At 36.7% G+C, this 22,058-nt stretch overlaps 2 protein-coding genes across 3 annotated transcripts; both read right to left on the bottom strand.

Annotated features, from left to right (window-relative positions):
- Positions 1-210: 210 nt before the first annotated feature.
- On the bottom strand, positions 211-5,343 carry LOC113276503 (protein SDA1 homolog). Of its 2 annotated transcripts, none has more exons than XM_026526113.1 (15): positions 4,797-5,343; positions 4,306-4,482; positions 4,073-4,197; positions 3,446-3,575; positions 3,124-3,273; positions 2,962-3,049; positions 2,800-2,915; positions 2,656-2,715; positions 2,472-2,546; positions 2,319-2,372; positions 2,125-2,226; positions 1,522-2,043; positions 1,233-1,367; positions 736-843; positions 211-558 (listed from the first exon to the last, which is right to left on the bottom strand). In XM_026526113.1, the coding sequence occupies exons 1-15, from the start codon at positions 5,196-5,198 to the stop codon at positions 409-411; spliced, it is 2,394 nt and encodes a 797-aa protein (XP_026381898.1). In that variant the 5' UTR covers positions 5,199-5,343; the 3' UTR covers positions 211-408. The 2 variants fall into 2 exon arrangements, with proteins under 2 accessions (XP_026381898.1, XP_026381899.1); XM_026526114.1 differs by having other exon boundaries at positions 2,800-2,895; positions 2,996-3,049; positions 4,797-5,341.
- A 10,977-nt stretch (positions 5,344-16,320) lies between these two features.
- LOC113273086 (zinc finger BED domain-containing protein RICESLEEPER 2-like) lies at positions 16,321-18,756 on the bottom strand. Its single transcript, XM_026522855.1, has 3 exons — positions 18,409-18,756; positions 16,602-17,958; positions 16,321-16,331 (listed from the first exon to the last, which is right to left on the bottom strand). The coding sequence occupies exons 1-3, from the start codon at positions 18,754-18,756 to the stop codon at positions 16,321-16,323; spliced, it is 1,716 nt and encodes a 571-aa protein (XP_026378640.1).
- Positions 18,757-22,058: the final 3,302 nt, after the last annotated feature.

The following is a 22,058-nucleotide window of genomic DNA, read 5'->3' as shown; positions in this document are numbered from 1 at the left end:
ACTGCTACAAAAAAAAAAAAGTAGAAAGTAACACGGAAGGGTACTTTTGTCCATTTAATAAAAATAAGAGGAAAGTAACATGAAAGGATACTTTTGTCCATTTAATATTTTTAAATAATTATGGACCAAACAGTAAAGGCATTTTCCGTAATGACCAAACTGACATGGACCCACCTAAAAAGGACCGAACGATATTTTCCTCTAACATAATTCAAAATCCTAAATAGCATCTACATATATAAAGAAACAAATCTATTTAATATCTTTCCTATTAATCTTCATTCATTTTTAAAAAGTAAAAAATAAATACTTAGGCAAGCTTATAACATAACCAAATATAAGATCGATAACATAACCAAAATTAATGGGGAAACAAATAAGGATTTCTTTTACAGCATTACATCAGGCCTACTTCCATGCTTTCTTACCCCTGAACTGTTTGCCAGCAATTCGGTTTAATCTCTTTCTTTCTTGTCGAGATCGTACAATTTTAGCTCTTTTTGCAACCATAGGCATATTCTTCTTGTGCTCCTTTTGCTTGTTGCTGGTACCACCGGTCTGTTCAACAAAGCAATCAGAAAATACATTAAGGATACATCTGGTGTCTGTAGTTGACTCACCCATCAATCCACAATTTGCATTAAGGAGAAAAGGGGATGTGTAAAAGGAAAGATTAGGATACCACTCTTACTAACAAAATCTGATTCTGATTCTTTTAATGATAAAAAAAAACACCTTTTTCTGTTTTATGGCAGCTCGGGCCTGATACTTTCCTCTATCTTCCCTTCCAGCTTTAACTAATTCCAGCCTCTCTTCTTTGGTCATCTTCCTTCTTATGTTAATCTGCAACGCAGTAAGTACAAAATATTTAGTACAACCCAATTGAAAAAGTGGAAACAGGAATGCCAAAGTAGGAGCTTGCAATTTTCATTTTCATAACAGTACTATGAGCTGTGTATTGCCTTTTGCTTTTTGTAACAATAATGGATCTCTTGTTCTTTATATTGCTTTTTGTTCTTTATTGGAAGGAAGAGAAAATGCTAAATTTGAGCATGGATTGGAGATATATAAGATTGATGTACCATTTCTGTAATAAAGTGCAACATAAGGTTCTGAGTTTATGTATACAAAAAATTTAATAAACATAATGTATGGAGGTAGTACCGTCATAGATGTATATGAAGTAACAAATGCAAGGGCTTTAAAGAGCTCAGAATAAATGTAGGCCTCACCTCGAGCACTGATGGATTCACTCGCTTAAGACTTAATTCCTCGGAACTGGGAACCTTAAATGCAGGTGACTTTGCTTCTGGGCCCTTCCTTAACAGCCCATGTTGACCTAAAGCAAGCTTTGCTCCTTCCTTTGCCTGGTAAGCCAAAGAGATAAAATAGTGAATTAGCCAAGTGCGGGAAAAGAATAACTATATGCAACTTTAGGACAAACAGATAGTAAAAAGAAGTCAAATAGGAACGATTCAGTTTGTTATCCTCAATATTCCTGCATAAGTCACTTTCTCTTACCTTCAACTCCTTGATCCGTTTAAAATCTTCATTTGATAAGATACCATCGGCCAAAACTGATGATTCAAATTCCCTAGTCGATTCTGCTATCCTCTTAAGGGCACGGAGACTTGTATCAGCATTCAACTCCCCAGCATAGTCACTGAGCTTCCTTTTACGTTTGTTGTACTCCTGCTCTTCATCCTCATCGCCATCCCCGTCCTCACTATCAGATTCTTCTTCCTCACTCTGACCACTTTCATTATCACCATCTAGACCTGCATCACTTTCTTCGGTTTCATCTTCATCGCTGAGCTGAGCATGTGCATTGTCCGTTATCTCAGTAGCCTCTTCCTCGTCATTGTCAAACATACTTGAATCTGAATCACCACCATCATTTTCTTCATCCTCACCATCATCATTTTGTAATAGCTCAAGACCAGACACATTACTAGCAATATTCACTTCTCCAAAAGCCTTCGGCCGTGCCTTGGGGTTAGTGGGGCGACCACGGTCCTTCTTAACCAGCAATGAAGGGCATACCTACAAGGCAACTGTACTTAGTATTCCTACTCAAATGACGCAACTGCTAGCCAAAGATTAGATCGAAAGTTAAATCATAACCTCTCTGAATAAAGTGATCAATGAACGAGCAGCTGTAGATATAGCTTTCTCATGTGACTTCCTATATAGGACCAGATCTTGCAGCAAATCTTCTGTCATTAACTAAATGTGGAATAAAACAATAACAACAGAGTAAGTTTTTGGGTCATTTAAGGGTTTGAAACAAGAGATGAGAAACAGAAAAAAAGGTATACCAGGGGAATACGGAGACAGATTTCCCTTACAACATTCAGTCCAACAGCAATTGCCTGTAAGAACAAACATCGTGTAAGAGAAAAATGATTGCAAAACCAGCTCAACCAACATGATACAATAGAAAATAAAACGAAAACAAGAGTACTGAATACCTCTGTTCGAGACTTATCATGCACAAACTGGTTAACCACTTGTCTAAACAATGGTTCAACCGCATCAGGAGGAACCTATTAATAAAAAGATATGAATAGGAATATTAAAGCATTCCATTAGTCCCAAACAATCTCCAATGCAGCAATATGACAGAACGACACTAGAAGGAGAAGAGAAGCAAACCATATCATGGCAAGCCTGAACTGCTGAAGCAAGCAACTCAGTAATATCACGTTGATGAGGCTGCAAGTGTATCAAGACAATCAACAAATTAGTATAATAGTATGCCAAAATAGCATACATCGAAGCATCATTGACATGGTATACCTGGACATATTTCTGAAGAAAGGGATAGAAGTTCAACAGAATCAAGCGATGAAGTCCAACAGTCCGCGCAATTACTTTTAATATCATCATCTTAACCTGAAGACAAAAGATATAGACTGACGTCATAATAGTATCTGGTAGGAGTATAAGGAGAATGCATACCTTCAAGGTATATGTGGAAAGTGAGAATAGACACCTCAAACCGTTCATTACAAGTCTGGAGACGGGAGAATAGCTTCTCAGCGAACCCCTGTACACAAAATAAAAGTGTCACAAATCTGAAACAAAATGAAAGTTTAAACCGCAGTATTAGAACTAGCTAACCTGCGCATCAATTAAATGGTTAAGTGGTGAATAGTAATTCGGTGTATCCTTCTCTGAGTTAGCACGTTGCTGCCTTTTCATGCTGCGAATAGCACGTTGCAGCTTTGCTTGCTTTTTTTTCTTGCTAGCAAGTGTACCTTTGTGATGTGCCTGTAGTAAGGTAATTAAAGCAATTGTTCATTAAATTATAAACTGACAAAAACAACAAAGAAGCACAAGAGGCGAAATGGCCAATCGAATTATAAGTGTTTGCAAGTTTTATACAAAGGCTAATTCTGTAAACTAAATAGCTTCCGAGAAGTCAAAATTTAGAATTTCATACCTTATAGACATCCTCCCTCTGAAGAACAACCTGGGGATTTTTCTCATCTTCACTGCTATCGACGTCACTATCATCTGCCTCTTCAATTTTTTCAAAACCAAGAAGGAACGACAAAGCAGCATTCATGATCCTATAAGATTAAAAAAATAATTCCCAGTTAACTAGCCAGTGAACGGCACATTAGACTTTTATGTAAAATACAAAGAAAAAACAGATTGTGTTAGAAGCAACACTTCAAACACAGCTGAGCAACAACTGCTGAGATTATAAAATGTGGAACCCGCCTTGGCCAACTAGCCAGGGACCACCGTGTTTAAGAGCTGGTACAAACGGGTTATAAAGCAGACCAGCTTTTCTTTTCTATCTCAAGACTAGGTCAAAAACCATTTTCTAACTTATGTAGGATAATAAGGTAAAATTTTAAAAAAAAAATATAAGGCAAAATGGAAAAAGTTTGCTGGTGATCTTAATTAAGGCTCCAAACTCTAGAAACTTGCAATGATAAATCTAAAAACCCTCGTATGAGATGGTTGTTTGTTCCTTTCAATACGGACGAAGTGAAAAAGTACTAGTTCTAAGGCGAAAATCCTTTATATACATTAATACAAAAGAATAAAAGGGGATTACTTGGATGATGGATGAAAACAAGCTGTACAGATTGCATTTGCTGTTCTTTCATCAAACCAAACTCTTCTTCTGTGAAGATCACAAAGTACAATCAGAGCCCTCTTAGCTTTTGCTTCATCCTCTTCCTAGGTAAGCAGATTACCACTTCCCATAATTAATTAACACTAAAACAGAAATACCAATAGCTTCATATTCACATAAATCTAAGAAGCTAAAAAAAAAAAAAAACTGACCTGTAGCATTGTAAACAAAATATTCTGAAGTGGTCGATTCTGAGTTTCATTCTTATGCTTCTGATTCATCCGTCGAATACTATGAATCACATGCGAGAATGCATCTTTCCTTAAAGTCCTATCTCCTAAAGTTTGAAGCTCCATAAATAACCCAAGTGTCTCTCCAATATCAACAAACTACAAACAAAGACCAAAATCTATCACAATCCCGGTACGGAAAACAACAGAATATCCCAAATATCAGACACAAGACTCCCAAACAAACAACACATCACCACCAACCAACACAGACGGCACTAACAACCCCAGATAAGTTATATGGTGAAGGTGTCTGCGGTGGTATTTGATTGATTGTAATTGTATATGGTTGTGTGGTGGTGCCACCAATCAACAATATAATTATAGGGCAAAAACTATTCCAACCATTTTATCACATAAACCAATGCAACTTGAACAAAAGAAGAACAAATTGAGTAATAAAAGCTCATTACGTTTCTATTAATTAACAAAATCAAGGCTTTAGTAAGATGGCATCTCAGAGACGACGGCAAAGACTTTGCAGACGAACGTAACAAATCAGCTAATTTACACGGATAATCAGATAACTGAGTTGGATAATAAGGAGTAACATGAGCTAAAAACATAGCCATATCACCAAGATCTTTACTAACAGTAGGATCACCGTTAATAGATGAGAAACTTAAAGCTGATTGTTGCTGAAATAAAAAAAGTAATGAATCAAAATGTTTATATAAAAGAGCTAATTCAGTTTCATATCCTTCTGGGTCAATCTTCATCTTGTGCTGGAGTGTTAATAGATTCATTTTCTCTGCTGTTTTTCCTGATGCTCCCAACCATTCCGGTTTTAAATCTGGGATACTGTGACAAGCCATTGTTGATTTGATATGATTTGTTTCTTCTTCTTCAAAATATCTGAGTTGAAGAAAGAAGAAACCCCAGATTATTAGGGTTTATCTGCGGTGAGTGATAAAGAGGGAGAATATGTAGGTTTCGTTTAATTGGTGCTAGGCTTTTTTTGCTAGGTTTAATTGGTGCTAGGGTCCGAACCGGAACTTGCATTGATTAGGGTTAATTAGCATTTTTGGGATTTCGATGCGCGAACTAATGAAACGAAATGTACGGACGATTTATTGATTTTATACGGCTTTCGTTGGTGGAGGCATAGAAACTTGTGACCGGGAGGGAGGTAGACAGGAGGGGCAGTAGTAACAAGACCGAGAAACCGTAGTATTTCCTCAACTAGAGTTGGCGGATCCACTAGCAAAATTCCTTTCTATCCTTTGGGAAATCCCAACAACCCACGTCAACATGGTGTCGTCACACCCATAATTTCCGGCGGAAATCTCAAAATCCTAATCGTTACCATTTAGATAAGGTTACCAAATACCATTATCTGATACAGTTTTACATAACCTGTTTTTGAGATCCAAATTTAGTTTAAGATGAGGAGTTTTCAGTTCAAAAGCCATGCCAAACGCAAAGTAAACACATAAAAACGTTCTAATTTGCTTAGTTACATGTTCTTGCAAAATAAAACACAAAAAAATCAAAAATAGTTGCATCCTTGGATTGAAATGTGAGTTTTCATAACTTGTGAGTTGTAAACAAACAGCCCGCACCATGCATGGATTTTTTTTTTGCTTTAGCATTGCTAGAGCATAATTGATCTAGCAGCACCAAAATTAAGCATGTGGCAATTTCTGATGTTAGGTAACTCTAGGTTTAACTACAGTTAATCTAAATACACTGAGCATGTGGCAATATATCTAAATACATTGATCCTTATTTGAAATAAATTTCCGAATATGTGGTTGTCGTACATTTACTACCGAACTGTTTTTAGCTTCTTTTTTGATTTTTTTTTCCACAACCCATCTGTGACGCCCCAACCTAATCACCTGCTTAACTAATAAGATTACAACCTAATTGATGCATCAAAACTAGATTAATGATCTTAAGCATTTCAATTGCAAAAGCTAATCCCAGAACTAACTCATACGCTCTGATATTATACAATTGGAAATCTCTCGAGTGATATGAATATAATAATGTGTTGTTTACAGAATAAATAAAGAATACACACAACACTAGATTCGATAAAGCTCTAAGATACGAAACGGATATCTTTGTGTGCTCCATATCTTATGATTACTGAAAGTGATGTGGGAACAAGTGAGCAAAGGGTGCCCAAGGGAAACAAATAACTCTCAAGTAATCACTAACATGCTACTATATATATAATAATTACAGTACAATAGTAAAGAAAAACAAATAACACTTTCACTCACGACTCTAAACATAATATGGAATAAAAAACATATCAGAAAGATAATAGGAAAATAACAATTGATAGAACAATCAACATAAGACAATTAAGTATGATATGCACACAATGATTTCCCCAGATAATAAATAATATAATATTCGCAATGACTTCTCGCCTAATAGGTAATATTCGCAAACGGTTTCCCGTCCTATTAAGGTAATATTCGCAAACGGTCTCCCGTCCTATTAAAGACATAAATTTAATATATAAAATAAAAGTAATAATATTCGCAACGACATCTCGCCGAATAGAGCTTAGTGAGGAACTGTGGGGAGACCACAGGCACTCCTCGCGGGGAAACCACACATCGCATATCACAATATTCACACAGCAATCAACAAACATCGAATTATAACTATCATGAAAGAAAGGTCAATCTAATTACACTTCCCCGGATATTACGACCTTAGTAGAAATACCTGTGAAAGACCACCACCGGATAATCCACAAAAATAGTATTAGAACAAACCAAAAATGTGTCATTTTGACCATCGCCAAACTCGTTGGAGAAGACGACAATAAAATAACTCCAGACTCAAATAATAAATGCCATCCACACAGTTTCCCAGGCCGTGATTCAAGAACTATCACATAAGTCCCGAAGATTTTACAGTCAAGCATAATATGCAACGAAAAGGATTCTCGCAAGAAATTATAAAAGGTAATATGTGAGAGACCAACCAACCATCCACCCCCCCCCCCCCCCCCCCCACCCCACCCCAAATATAAATAAATAGTCATAGTCTAAAATAACTCCTAATCAGCGTAGAATAATATAACATTTGGAGAATCCATCATCGCATGTCACACAACATACCCATTCGATTACACACATATATGCTCACAAAAAGTAAGTATACATCATGCTCGCAGATAAAAAGAAAGCTTAAATGATTACAAAAAGGTTGCAAGAGTTCCCACCTGTTTTGATGACAAGCCTCGCCTACCTCGAGATCCTCAATCCACCGATTCATCTTTTGAATTCGATCGTTAATAAAAAAAAGTAAATGTTAATCATACAAGCATTCTAAGGGATTAGCCAAAAGGCTCACACAAGGTTCATAACATAATTTCATACAAGTCTCTAGTTATAGGTTAAGTGAATTATCCAATGGTTCTAAGCCCATTTATGGTTCTATACCTTTTCATTATCTATCTTTAACATAGTACATGTTTACTAATTCAATTAGATTGGTTTTACAGTCCATTAGATAAGTCTTAAGAAGAGCTACAACTTTGTATAAGGAACCAAAGGATAATTCGGCTAATCTGCGAATAGTGAAGTTCACTCAACCAAAGGTATTTTCTTTCATTCGAGAGTTTACTCAAGCGATATTCAATTTCCAAAGCATCCTTTTTGAGGATTGCCTCGGGTAACATACGTGAAGAGTGAACTTCAGTATTTTCTTTGGATTTACAGTCTCTTACTATACTAAGCAAATAAAAATCTGCGAGTCTAATTGAATACAAGAGAAATCACTTGAACGGTACCAAAGACCAATGTTCAAGTATCAATCAATTTCAATCAACAACCAAAGGTTGGAATTACCAATTGATCGGTTCAACGCACAACCCGTGATATTTCAATTATATAACAAAATATAATGCGGAAAAGAAATAACACAGACACCAGAAGTTTTGTTAACGAGGAAACCTCAAATACAGAAAAACCCCGGGACCTAGTCCAGATTGAACACACACTGTATTATGCCGCTACAGACACTAGCCTACTACAAACTAACTTCAGTCTGGACTGTAGTTGAACCCCAATCAATCTCATATTAATCCAAGGTACAATTGCGCTCGTTACTTCTCTGATCCCAGCAGGATACTACACACTTGATTCCCTTAGCTGATCTCACCCACAACTAAGAGTTGCTACGACCCAAAGTCGAAGACTTTAATAAAAAAATTTCTATCACACAGAAAAGTCTACAAGAAATAAATTTGTCTCCCACAGAAATACCTACGTGTTTTGTTCCGTCTTTTGATAAATCAAGGTGAACATGAACCAATCGATAACCTAGACTTATATTCCCGAAGAACAACCTAGTATTATCAATCACCTCACAATAATCTTAATTGACTAGCGAAACAAGATATTGCGGAATAACAAACGATGAGACGAAGAGTTTGTGACTACTTTTCTATCTTGCCTATCGGAGAAATCAATCTCAAGCCAATTTTACGATTGTACTCAAATACGATAGAAATATCAAGATCAGATCACACAACTACAGAGAAAATAGTTGGGTCTGGCTTTACAATCCCAATGAAGTCTTTAAGTCGTTAGCCTACAGGGTCTCGATAGAAACCTAAGGTTAAAGGTGAATCGACTCTAGCTTACAACTAGTATCACACAGGGGGTGTGGATATTAGGTTTCCCAGTTTTAAGAGTTCTCCTTTATATAGTCTTCAAATCAGGGTTTGCAATCAGTGCTACCTTGGTAACAAAGCATTCAATATTCTCCGTTAGATGAAAACCTGATTAGATTCAAGCTAATTATATCTTTCAATCGTTAGATCGAACTTATCTTGTAATACACATATGAAATGTAACTTCATTTAGGTTTGAGTAACCGTACCTAAACGTGTACAAGTCGTTGGTTCAATGGTAGTTAACCATAGGTTAGCCATATGAGCACTTTCATATCAACCTTATTCTTCTTTACCACAACTAGTTCAAATGATTCAAATGAACTAGTTAGAGAGTTGTTCAACTGCTTAGATCTCATAGAAGTATACAAGACACAATCGAAACAAAAATAGTTTCGATTCACTCGAATCGATTCATGAACATTATAGACACGCTTTGTAAAGATTGCATTCCTTAAAATATAAATAAATGTCTTAGTTCACGAATTAAACTTTTTTTAGAAAGTAACCTACTTAAGTACTCACACTGGTTCGCGGACTTAAGTACCCGGATTAAGTTTGTTTTCAGTTCACAAAAATCCAGCAGAAATTCACGGGATGTAAACTTTCGGCAGTACGCGTACTGGTACGCGGACTTTAGTTCCGGTTATCCTGAGCAGCAAAGTACGCATACTTTGGTTCAAGGATATTGGACTTACACACATATGAGTTGTCTCATAATGTTTATATCCAACCATGATTATGTATTCTAAACTCTCATTTCAATCATTAAAACATTCCTATAGGACGTTATTTAGTTGTCGTTCACAAACTATTTTTCGTCAAAGCGATTTTCAAGTAATTGAAACTAATATGACTTTCGTCACTAGTAAAGATGAACTTGGCCAAAGCGAAATCTTACCAACACATATTTCAAGAAATAGATAAGATAAGATAAACTCATCTCAAAATAGTACATGTGTATAATCATAGTCTATATAGCAATACGACTTTTGTCTCAAGATAGGAGGTAAAGTAGACTTTTGAGTGATAGATAAGTTCAAGTCTCCACATACCTTTTTGTCGATGAAGTTCTACCAGTTCCTTGAGTAGTTCTTCATCTTTGCATGATGAACACCGTGGAGTCTAGAGCTCAACTACACTTTTTATCCTAGTCCGAGACTTAGCTATTAGTAGACTAGAAATCAAAACTTATAGTTTTGGCAACTAAACTTGACAAACAAGTTTGAGATATCAACGCTTGAGAGTTCGACCGAGCAGTGCTCTAACAATCAGTATATAAGCAACTTGAATTATTCCTAGAGGATAAAAATGGACAGGTAAACTTGGTGGTTACTAACAGAAATGGTGAACCGCATGTTAAAGTAACACACAACCATTTCTTGGCACCCACCCCAAAACCACCAACTCCTCTCAAAACCTATACTAGGAAAATCGAACAACCAAGAAAGGCCATATGCAACATCTCAATCTACCCCCAACCCTTGACTTTGTAGCTCCACCTCCCCCAACCAAAACTAGGAAATTCCTGTCTATTGCTTCTCCCACACTGCAATCCACCAGAGAGTCTCAACCTCAACATGAAGTTTCTAGGCTCAGAATATGTAAAGCCGGATCCACTATATTTCTTCATCTAGACAACACCATTCATCCTCATAAGCTATCACCTTCCACCACCACCAATAACAACCCCGTTCAACCAAATCCAGCAAGACAATTATCCTTAGAAGGAAGGACTGTTGCAGCTGAAGATCTCCGCAACAAAGGTAAGCGAGTGGTTGGTGAGCACCAACCCTTGCCTCAACAATGAATCTCTTAGCATGGAACTTTCAAGGTTTTAACAACTCTTTGACAGTGAGCAAACTACGTGACTACACACGTTGTTATCATCCATCTCTACTTTTTTTATCTGAAACTTTAGCTAGTAGTTGTACTATGAATAATCTGCTGTCTACTTTTGGTTTTCATGATTATTTTGTAATACCATATAACGGACCGCAAGGTGGGCTATGATTAATGTGGAAATCTCATCTGCAAGTATAAATCTTAGTGGCAAACCAAATTATAATTCATCCTTCTGTCTTGTCTGTGTGTGCTCCCCTTCTTTTTTTATTCACCAGAATTTATGGACCTCCTCACCAACCGACAAGAAATAATTTTTGGATGAATTTTGATTCGTTAATACCTCCACAAAATCTCCCCAGGGTGCTGATGGGAGACTTTAACAAAATTACTTGCCAAGAGGAAAAAAAAAGGAGGTATAGAATTCAACCTGACTAACACTCAACACTTCACAAATATGATCAACTTGCACGACCTCATCGACCTGGGAAACCAAGGAAACCCCTTCACTTGGTCCAATCATCAACTAGGAGATGATTTCATCCTTGAGAGACTAGATCAAGGAATGTGTAACAGGAACTGGCTAGATATCAATACAACGACCATAATAAAGCATTTTCCACGGATAACTTCATATCATGCACCTTTGTTACTAATTCATGATGCAATGATCTTCAAGAAATCCACACAACCTTCACTCTGGAACATATCCGGTTTCTTCACCCTCAGTTTAAAGAAGTTGTAGCAGCAGCATGGAACCATACCCAACATCCTTTGGCTCCTATGAAACTTTTGTGTAAAATGCAAGGCATGGCCCATAACCTCCAACAATGGTGCAAAACTACTTTTGGTCGCCTACCGTCTCTCATCAAAGCTGCTGAAGCTTCGATCTAGGATGCTCAACACAAATGTGCAATCACGATATGACGCACCTTAAGGCTGTGGCTACAATGAAAACATGATGCAAGAAACATACATATCGCTCTAGCTTATTGCCATGAGATCTACTAGAAACAAAGGTCGCGAGTTCAATGGTTGCAACAAGGTGATCTAAATACTACCTACTTCCATACCCAAACGTCTATTCACAGGAGAATTAATCACATCCATCAACTCCAATCGGACCAAGGTATCTGGACTCAAACTCCTAAAGAAGTAGTTGATTTATTTGTTGATTTTTATGATAGCAATACATGGCACCAAAAACCGTAGTAGGTGAGGGCCTATTCGATTGCATTCAACCAAGGTTATTTGAGGAACAATGCCAAAGCTTGACAACCAATATCACTCATGAGGAATATCGTTTGGCATTGGATTCCATTGGGTCTAACAAAGCCCCAGGCCCAGACGGCAATACGGGCAAATTTTTCAAAGAACTGCCTGAAATCTCAGACCAAGCGTTGTGGGCAATGGTGGAGAACTTTTTTCAATAAAACTATCTCCAACATCCATTCAACCATATAAATATCACCCTCATACCAAAGATTCCAAACCCAACCACCCCAGCTCAGTTTCGACCCATTGGATTGTGTAATGTAGTCTACAAAGTTATAGCAAAAATATTAATAAACAGGCTATGACCTATCCTCCAATTCATTATTATCCCCTTTCAGAGTGCACTCGCACCTAATAGAGCTATTCATGATAGAGCTATGAAAAACTCTAAAGAGCTACGAAAAACTCTAAAGAGTTCTGAAAACCTCTAAAAACCTCTGAAAAGCTTTAATTGAATTATATTTCATACCATTGGTATCTACCAGTTAGGAGATTCGTGTAACCAACTGAAATTAACTTAATTATTTATAAGGAATGACACTAACAAATTTCCTACAATAGTGAAGATCATTGTTGTACTAAAAATGTTTTAAAAACAATCTTCGAGATTTGAATATGTTGATGAAATTTTGGCTGTAAGATGACCCCCCGGTATTCCCCGTGATGCGTACTTGGTAGATAAGGAAATTCCAGCTATCTGGTGGATCAACTCCTTATCAACTTTGACTCTTCAATAATTATTGGTAGATGAGAGTGGGTGGGTACCTGCAAAGACACTCTGATGCCTCAATGAGGAAGAGCACTAAGCAGGGTTTTTTGTTATACACTGGCGCCGACTGAGGGGAAAAGATTTTTCCACAATCCAAAAAAGTCATCCTATGAAACATACCTAACTTCCATTAAATCTGGGGTATCTGTGGACGTCCTCAAGAAGGTGGTAACTATATACGAAGGATACATGGATAAAGGAAAAACGTCCGACGGAGGAATAGGAATAAGGCTTCTGTTATCAGAAAAACAAGCTAAGTATCATCCATCCTAAATAATTATTTTTCTTACCGTTCCAAGCTTTTCTTGATTACGTGAATGATTAAACCTAAGGATCTAATAGCATATCATGCCATATTGTTAGAAGTTCAGTCAACATGCCATGGGTCTGTTATTTCTTTATTGATGTCTCTGTCTGCGACACTGCTGTATAAAATAGGCATCAATCTATTCGTGACTACATCAAAGCCTGATCCCATCTATGAGCACTAGAAGTCTCACGTCTACGCTAGACGTGCCCGAAACTCGCAAGCCATGAAAGACATATACATACGATGGGGTATATGCTGCCACCCCGTTTGAATGCACGCAATTAATATCCTATCTTCGTTTCTCGATGATACACCACAGTTCAACCTAATCCAAACTTGATCGTTGGAGTTGGCGGTCAAGAATCCATGATGCAGTTCAACCTAATCCACCATGGGCTATTACGATACATCCATGATGAAGAAAATAAAAGACCCAGTTCGATATCTGTCTCGACTACGACAATTTTGCAAAGTTGCTATATGTTAGACCAGTTTACTTCATACTAAGTTACCTCATAGTTGAGCAAATATCTAAAGGGGGCGGAAATTAAGTGACAATAGTCCAAGACCACTACAAGAAATGGATGCTAATTATGTTGGAGAAAATGAGTTTTAATAAAAAGTTTATGGTCTTGGTGTGGTTTGATCTAATGACCTAAGGGTTTAAGAATACTCACTCATTTTTCGAGTGATTGAAATGGAACCTTTAGTCCCACATTGTGGAAAACTAAAGAGGTGCTCCACTATATAGCCATATTTTTATGGATATATTGTAAAACGTGGGTGGAGCGGGTGGGGAGAAAAATACATGTTTTGACCCATGCATATGCGCGTATATCACACGCTAAGTCCCGTGTTTAATAGAGTTTATTTTTGCAAGTTTTTTATTAGGAAATTAATTCCTAAAATATTTTCTTAAGAGTTCTATTTTTGGGAAAACTCATTTTACGTGTTTTAATTGTTTTACAAGAAACAAACCTAACTTGGTTTGTAAGTATCTTCTCCTATAATTATAACTCGTAATTCTGTTTTAAAAAATACACAAGAAGTGACCATCTTTCTGTCTTCTTTTCTTCATCTTCTTGCTTTTGTTTGTGCGGCGTTTTACTTTCCATCCTCGTTGCTGAGTTCAAGAGAGGGTAACTTGCATTGTGCGAACTCAAGTTATATCGGGCAGTCTTATCCCGGACACATCTTCGATGTGAGGGGTTTAGCATTACTCAACTCGAGTATACCCGCGAACTAATATGTTAAGGACAACTTGTTGAACCTGTGATTCTGCCCTCGTCAAGTTATTTCGGTATAGTTGTTTCGGATTAGTTCTTTACATATTATTTTTGATACATCTAACGTGTTGTTCATTGTTGCAAGATCCCAACAATCTTAACACATTATAGTATTCCTTGTAACAATGGGAAACAACGATGTAGAAAGACCACAAAAGTTTAACGGAAAGGATTTCAAGAGATGGCAATTCAAGATGTTATTTTATCTGAGCATCATGAACTGGACTATGTACTGGTTCCAGGTGATGAATTGTACAATGCTGAAAATTTGACTGAGGAGGAGCTCAATTATAACATCCGAGGTCAATTTTATGGCTAAAAATCATATCATGAATGGTTTGGAAGATGTGATGTATGATTTTTACAATGCTAAGGATAATTTCACTGCTTATGATTTGTGGACTACGTTAAAAGCAAATTATCAAGCGGAGACTGCAGGGAGCAAGAAATTTCTGGTAGCAAAGTTTATGGAGTTCAAGATGACGAATGATAAGTTTGTTGTTGATCAATTCCTCAAACTTCAGAAAATCATTAACGAGATTCTCGCTGAAGGTATGGTTATTGATGAGACGTTTCAAGTATCTGCGGTGATTGAGAAGTTACCATCTTCTTGGTCGGAGTACAAAAAAAACTGAGACATGACACTGGGGAGATCAACACGGTTGAATTGGGAAAGAGGATTTAAGTGGAAGAGATGTTGTGCACCGAAGACAAGAACGGGTCATCTGCAAGAGACATGACTAACAAGGCTCATGTGTCTGAACACAGGTCTTCTAAAGCTGGGAAAGGTGACAACAACAATCACAACTTGAAGCATGGACCTAACAAGAAAGGTATGTTTCGTAAACCAGATTCTGGCATTACTAAAATTAAAGGTCCTTGTAGGGTATGTGGAAATACTGGCCATATGGAAGTTCACTGTAGACGACGTAAGGATAAGAAGAATAATGCTAACTTGGTTGAGAAGAACAAAGACGAGTTTTCTGCTGTGGTGTCTGAAGTTAACTTGGTGACTAATGTGATGGATTGGTGGGAAGAATCTGGAGCTACCAAGCATGTTGGTGGGAACAGAGACCTGTTCACCTCCTACCAGAGGGTAGGGGAAGGAGAGAAACTCTATATGGGTAACTCATCTGCATCAGAGGTTGCAGGAAAAGGAAAGGTCGGTCTGAAGCTCACGTCTGGAAAGACTCTCACATCGAATGAAGTTCTTCATGTTCCAGACATCTGCAAAAATCTTGTTTCTTGTTCTGTTTTAGATGATAAGGGTTTAAAGTTACAATTGAGTATGGAAAACTTATAGTAACTAAGGACAATGATTATGTGGGTATGGGTTATAAGACTGTGGTTCTATATAAACTTAATGTAACCTGTCCTGAAGTGAATTTGAATGATTCTTCTGCTTATATGTGTGTGTCATTGAATGTTTGGCATGGTAGACTTGGTCATGCAAATAATAAATCAATGCATAAACTGGCTAGCGTAGGCTGCATACCCAAATTCACTTTAGATAAAAATCATAAATGTGAGATTTGCGTAGAATCTAAGCATGCTAAGTAGGGCTGCCCATGGTTCGGTTTGGTTTGGTTTTGTGCCAAACCCAAGAACCAATCCGATATCTCTTATATGAACCAAAAACCAAACCAGGCCATCTTAGGTTCATAGAATTAGAAACCAGAACCAACCAGTCGTTTTTTTTTTCTTTTTCGGGTTATTTTTAATTGACTTTCATTTTTGACTGTATTCAAAATTGCAAAGCAAATCCTCACTCATACTCTTGATCAAATTAAATAAAATTTCATTATAAGAACTAGAAAGGAACTACAATACGCATAATAAATAAAATTCATTATAAAAATTAGAAAAGAACTACAATACGCATAGCTTCCCTCTCTTGTCCAAAAAATGACAATTATTCGAAAATTAAATGAATCTATAAAATTATTTTAAGTGTATCATTTTACGCCTTACGGCTTATCCAGTACCGTTTTCCATGTCATTGTCACATGCAAAAGAAAGCTCCGTTAGTATAACATATAAAAAAAAATCAGTCTAAAGAAAAATCAAATTTATAAAAATTAGATATATAACCTTTTTCATTGTCATCCAATGTCTCAGCTTTTCCTTCCATTCCGATGGGTTCCATTGAGTTTTTCAACCAATCTTGGGCACAAATCAAGCACTCCACAGTTTTTGGTTTCATAGAGCTACGGAAGGCATCAAGAACTCTCTTAGCTGTACTAAAAGCACACTCAGAAGGTACCGAAGTAATTGGAACGGTTAGTATATCACGTGCCATAATTGCAAATGCATGATATGTTTGTACTTTTCCTTTCCACCAGCATAAGACATCCAAATCTCTAGTCATTGGCTCTGCACCATCATTTAAATAACGGTCGTAATCATTCATGGCCTGGACACTTTCCCTTTGACTCAAGAAGGCAGAGAACCCACTCTTAGTTGCCGTTCCACTTGAAGTAATATCATCAGTTTCAACAAATTGTTGTGATGCATCGTTATCTTTGAAATCATCACTTTCTTGCTTGTATTGGAGATAAAGACGCAACATCAAAAGTTTCGATTCACCCACAAAATCTGTTACCTTTTCCTTTATTTGACCTTCGCTAAGACTGGCATCAATTTTCTTAAAATATCTGGTGTACCAAAATTCAGCATAATGGAATTTGTATCGAGGATCAAGTGCCATTGCAACTATTAGAATCGGATTAACACTACCAACGCTACAGTATTTTTCGAATTTTTCATTCATTTTTTTAGCCATGCTACTAAGAAATGGATCTGCACCTCCTAAATGTTCCAAGATACTTTCCTTAACTACGCTTAACTCATCAAAATAAAAGTTGGATGTAGTATAATGAGAACCAGATATTCGCATTGTTATAAGGTAAAATTTCTCTAAGAATGTGTTCAAAGAATTAAGTACCTTCCAGTCATCTTCTTCCAACTGACCCATACCATTAGCCTCAAACTCATGTCTATAGCTGACATCTTGTTCCGCCATTCGTTCAAAAGCTTTGGGAAACTGCAGTGCTGAGCTAATCATGAGAAAAGTAGAATTCCATCTCATTTTCACGTCGGAGCATAGGTACTTGTTAGTTGTTATCCCCTCATTCGCAGCACATTCTTTGAATATTTGTAAACGAGAAGGAGAACTTCTAACATATTTCACATGCCAGCGAAGACGTTTTAATAATGGTTTTACGTCCTTAACCCCATCCTCCACGACAAGATTGATTACATGAGCGAAGCACCTTACATGAAAAAATTCGCCCTCTAGTAACAGTACATCCTTACCTTTGAGCCTCTTCATCAAACTATTTATTGCCGTACCATTACACTTTGCATTATCAAGTGTTATTGTACACAACCACCTTTTTGATACCCCAGCTTTGTAAACATGTTTGCACGGCTTGTGCAATAACTTTACCTGTATTCATAACAAAAAAGAAAAGAAAATGTAATCGTTATAAAGGGGCGCTGTAACTCTAATTTTTAACCTTTTAACATAAATAAAAAAAAAACAAAAAAAGAAAACTTCACCTGTATGCGGATATGGAAGTGAATAGAAGTTAATAATTCTCTTTTGGCTTCCAATCTTTATCAACATAGTGAACAGTTAAGCACATGTAACCGGGATTTTGAATCGAAGTCCACATGTCCGTTGTGAGGAATACGCGAGTAGATGACAATATTCTTTCAACTTCTCCTTCTCCTCTAAAAAGATCTCCATGCACTCCCTAGTCAATGTGTTTCTTGAAATCATGTTAAACTTTGGATTGAGATCTTGAATAAAACTCTTAAAAGCTTGGTTCTCAATAAAATTAAAAGGCAGCTCGCAAAGGATGATCATTTTAGCAAGAGATCTGCGACACAATACTTGATCAAATTTCCAATTTGTAAGTTTACTTCCCGATAAGGATATCATTTTTTGATTTTTATCCTTTTCGCTGTATGGATACTTGGAGCATCTTTTTCTAAGATGTGCCCAAAAAGTGCTGGTACCGTTCTCCGAGGGACAATTAAACTTTTTCCCACAATACTCACAAACACAACTACCATTGAACTTTTTGACTCCATCAACATCATCGTAAAACCTTTTCATATGTGTCCAAACATCAGAACTTCCGGTTCTTACAGTTGAAGTTCTATTACGCTTTTGGCCAGTTATTTGAGTAGTGGTTTCCGCAACTCCGGTGACTCCAGTTGCACCATCATTTTCAGTCATGGTCGAATCCATCTGATTTTTCTTTGAAAAAAAATCTAGAGTTGAGAATATATATGATAATGGTGTAGAAGCTGTAGGTGTCTACGAAAACATATACTTATATTTATATAGGAAAAATTATGTTTGACTTTAATTTCAGTTTCATTATTTATGGATACTCTCGTTAAAGTTTATATATATTGTACATAAATGTCTCAATATTATATATATTTTTACCTAAAGTTTCTTTATTTATGGATATACTCATTAAAATTTGTATATATTATGCATGTATAATTCAATATTAGATATATTTTTAATTATATTTTTTTATTATTGAATATACTCACTGAAGTGTATATATATTATATTATGATGGAAAGTTTGCTACATATTATTATGGTTTTATCGGTTTTTCTCGTTCTAACTCGCGGGGTTTTTTTTTGTTTGTTTTTTTTTGGATTTCTGGTTCTTTTATAACATCAAACCAAAACCAACCACTTAGAATGGGTTTTTTTCGGTTTTTGGGTTTCTTTGGTTTTGGTTTATTCGGTCTCTGGTTTTCTGGTTTTTTTTGTCGGTTTGGACCAGTTCGGTCCGGGTAGAAAACCAGACCATGGGCATCCCTAATGCTAAGAAATCATTCAATAAGAATGTCCAGAGAAACTCTAAACCCTTATACCTAATCCACTCAGACCTAGTTGATATGAAGTCAGTTCAAACAAGAGGTGGTAAAAAATGGTTTATTAATTTTATAAATGATTATACGAGGTACTGGCATGTTTACTTACTTAGGGGAAGGACGATGCCTTAGAAGCCTTTAAGATATATAAACATGAAGTCGAAAACCAATTGAATACTACCATTAAAACTATTAGGTATGAACGTGGTAGTGAGTATAAAATTCCTGTATGAGATTTTTGCGAAGAACATGGCATAATACATGAGACTACAACCCCTTATTCACCTCAATCCAATGGTGTAGCTGAACGTACGAACCATACCCTTAAGGATATGATGAATGCCATGTTGATTGGTTCATGATTACCTTCGAATTTTTGGGGGGAGGCTATCCTCTCCGCCAATTACATCCTGAATAGAGTACCCTTTAAAAGATCAGATAAAACTCCATATGAGTTATGGAAAGGTAGACAACCATCTTATGATTACTTCAAAGTGTGGGGGTGCTTGGAAAAGGTGGGCATCCCTCCTCCTAAGAAAAATAAGATAGGACCCAAAACCGTTTATTGTGTTTTTATAGGGTATCCTGAGAATAGTAGTGCTTATAAGTTTATGGTTGTGAGTTCTGAAATTTCTGACATAGGGTTGAATACTATCATGGAGTCTAGGGATGCTGAGTTTTTTGAGAATATTTTTTCCAGTGAAACGTGATTCTCGAAAGAGATGTTTAGATGATCCCCTAGATTTGTCGTTAACCAGTCAGTCATTACCTATAGAGGAAGATGAACCAGAAATAGAACCTAGAAGAGGTAAAAGGGTTAGAACTGAGAAAACCTATCCTGGTTGCATTACATACCTAGTCGAGTCTGATCCTCAGACTTATAGAGAATCCATGACTTGTCCTGAAGATCCTTGGGGGAAAGAAGCTTCCATTAGTGAAATGGATTCTATTCGAGAAAAGGGTACTTTTGAACTTGTAGATTTACCTCCAGGGTCTAAGGCCATAGGTTGTAAATGGATTTTCAAGAGATAACGTAATATAAATGGAACTATTGAAAAATACAAGGCTAGGTTGGTAGCTAAAGGCTACAGACAAAAAGAAGGTATAGATTTCTTTGACACCTATTCGCCAGTGAGTAGAATTATCTCCATTAGGATGTTAATTGCTATAACTTTTGTCCATAATCTAGATATACATCAAATGGATGTAAAGACATCGTTTCTTTATGGTGAGTTAGATGAAGAAATTTATATGGAACAACCTGAGGGCTTTGTAGTTAAAGTTTGTGAAAAGAAAGTTTGTAAACTGGTTAAATCTTTGTATGGATTGAAACAAGCACCTAAATAGTGGCATGAGAAATTTTATCATGTGATGATTTCTAGTGGTTAATAATTAATGAATATGATAAGTGTGTTTATACTAAACTTGTCAAGGATGCCTGTGTGATTGTATGCTTGTATGATGATGACATGCTTATACCAGGGATAAACATGGATGTTATTAATTCCACTAAGAAACTGTTGAATGAGAACTTTCACATGAAAGACTTAGGCCCCGCTGATGTCATATTAGGGATGAAGACTAGAAAAACTTCTAATGGCTATACTTTGAGTCAGTCTCATTATGCTGAATCCATACTTAAGAAATATAATCAGTTTTGATTGTAAACCTGTTTGTACTACGTGTGATTCTTCTTGTCATCTCAACAACCTGAATACTCGAGAGTCATAGGAATTCTGATGTATTTAATGAATTGTGCGAGACCAGACATTGCTTATGCTATGAGTAGGTTAAGCAGGTATACTTGTAATCCAGGGCAGATGCATTGGGATGCACTTATTAGAGTGTTAAAGTATTTGAAGTACACAATGACCTTTTGTTTAAATTACGAAGGGTATCCGGCCGCCCTTGAGGGATTTTGCGATGCAAACTGGATATCAGACTCAGATGATTCTAAGTCTACGAGTGGATATGTATTCACTCTAGCAGGTGCGTCCGCATCTTGGAAGAGTTCCAAACAGACATGTATAGATTGTTCCACTATGGAATCAGAGTTTATTGCATTAGATAAAGCAGGAGAGGAGGCCGGATGGCTAAGAAACATTTTAGAAGATATTTCTCTCTGGCGTAGGCCTATCCCAGCTATGTCTATACATTGTGACAACAAATCTGAGATAGGTAGAGCTAAGAATAGCTTCTACAATGGAAAGTCTATACATATGCGTAGAAGACATGATTCTTTGAAAATACTAATCTCAACAGGCGTTATTTCCATAGATTGGACACGGTCCAAGGAGGCGGACCCTTTGATGAAAGGTTTGTCCAAGGAGATAGTTAGCAAAACATCGAGGGAGATGAGGCTTAGGCTCAATAATTAAACTTGTCGTGAAGGATACTCAACCTTGCTGACTGGAGATCCCAAGATTAAGGTTTCGAATGAGATAACTAATTTGTGGTGGGTAAAGGTAAACACTATCAGAGAATTTCATTCTCTGTCCATTCCCTATGGTGTTGATGTGATAGTATGACTGCATGTGGAGGATGACTTTTAAATAAGTCTTAATGAGTTCTATAGTTTCAATTTAAGATTAAAGTGGGGTATAGCAGTAAACACTCTTGATGTAACTCACCTATCTGAATG

The sequence above is a fragment of the Papaver somniferum genome, chromosome 4 (assembly GCF_003573695.1).
Source record: "Papaver somniferum cultivar HN1 chromosome 4, ASM357369v1, whole genome shotgun sequence".
Lineage (NCBI taxonomy): Eukaryota > Viridiplantae > Streptophyta > Magnoliopsida > Ranunculales > Papaveraceae > Papaver > Papaver somniferum.
Note: the sequence above shows the minus strand (reverse complement) of the source record. Positions and strands in the feature narration are given on the sequence as shown.

What these genes read in the sequence shown, in the direction of transcription:
- LOC113273086 (XM_026522855.1), bottom strand. Translation starts at nt 18,756, where the DNA reads ATGACTGAAAATGATGGTGCAACTGGAGTCACCGGAGTTGCGGAAACC. An exon ending in CAAATTGGAAATTTGATCAA is followed by an intron (nt 17,959 to 18,408) that starts GTATTGTGTCGC and finishes TTATGAATACAG; the next exon opens with GTAAAGTTATTGCACAAGCC.
- LOC113276503 (XM_026526113.1), bottom strand. Translation starts at nt 5,198, where the DNA reads ATGGCTTGTCACAGTATCCCAGATTTAAAACCGGAATGGTTGGGAGCA. An exon ending in TTCAGGCTTGCCATGATATG is followed by an intron (nt 2,547 to 2,655) that starts GTTTGCTTCTCT and finishes TTTTATTAATAG; the next exon opens with GTTCCTCCTGATGCGGTTGA. An exon ending in TGAATCCATCAGTGCTCGAG is followed by an intron (nt 844 to 1,232) that starts GTGAGGCCTACA and finishes ACTGCGTTGCAG; the next exon opens with ATTAACATAAGAAGGAAGAT.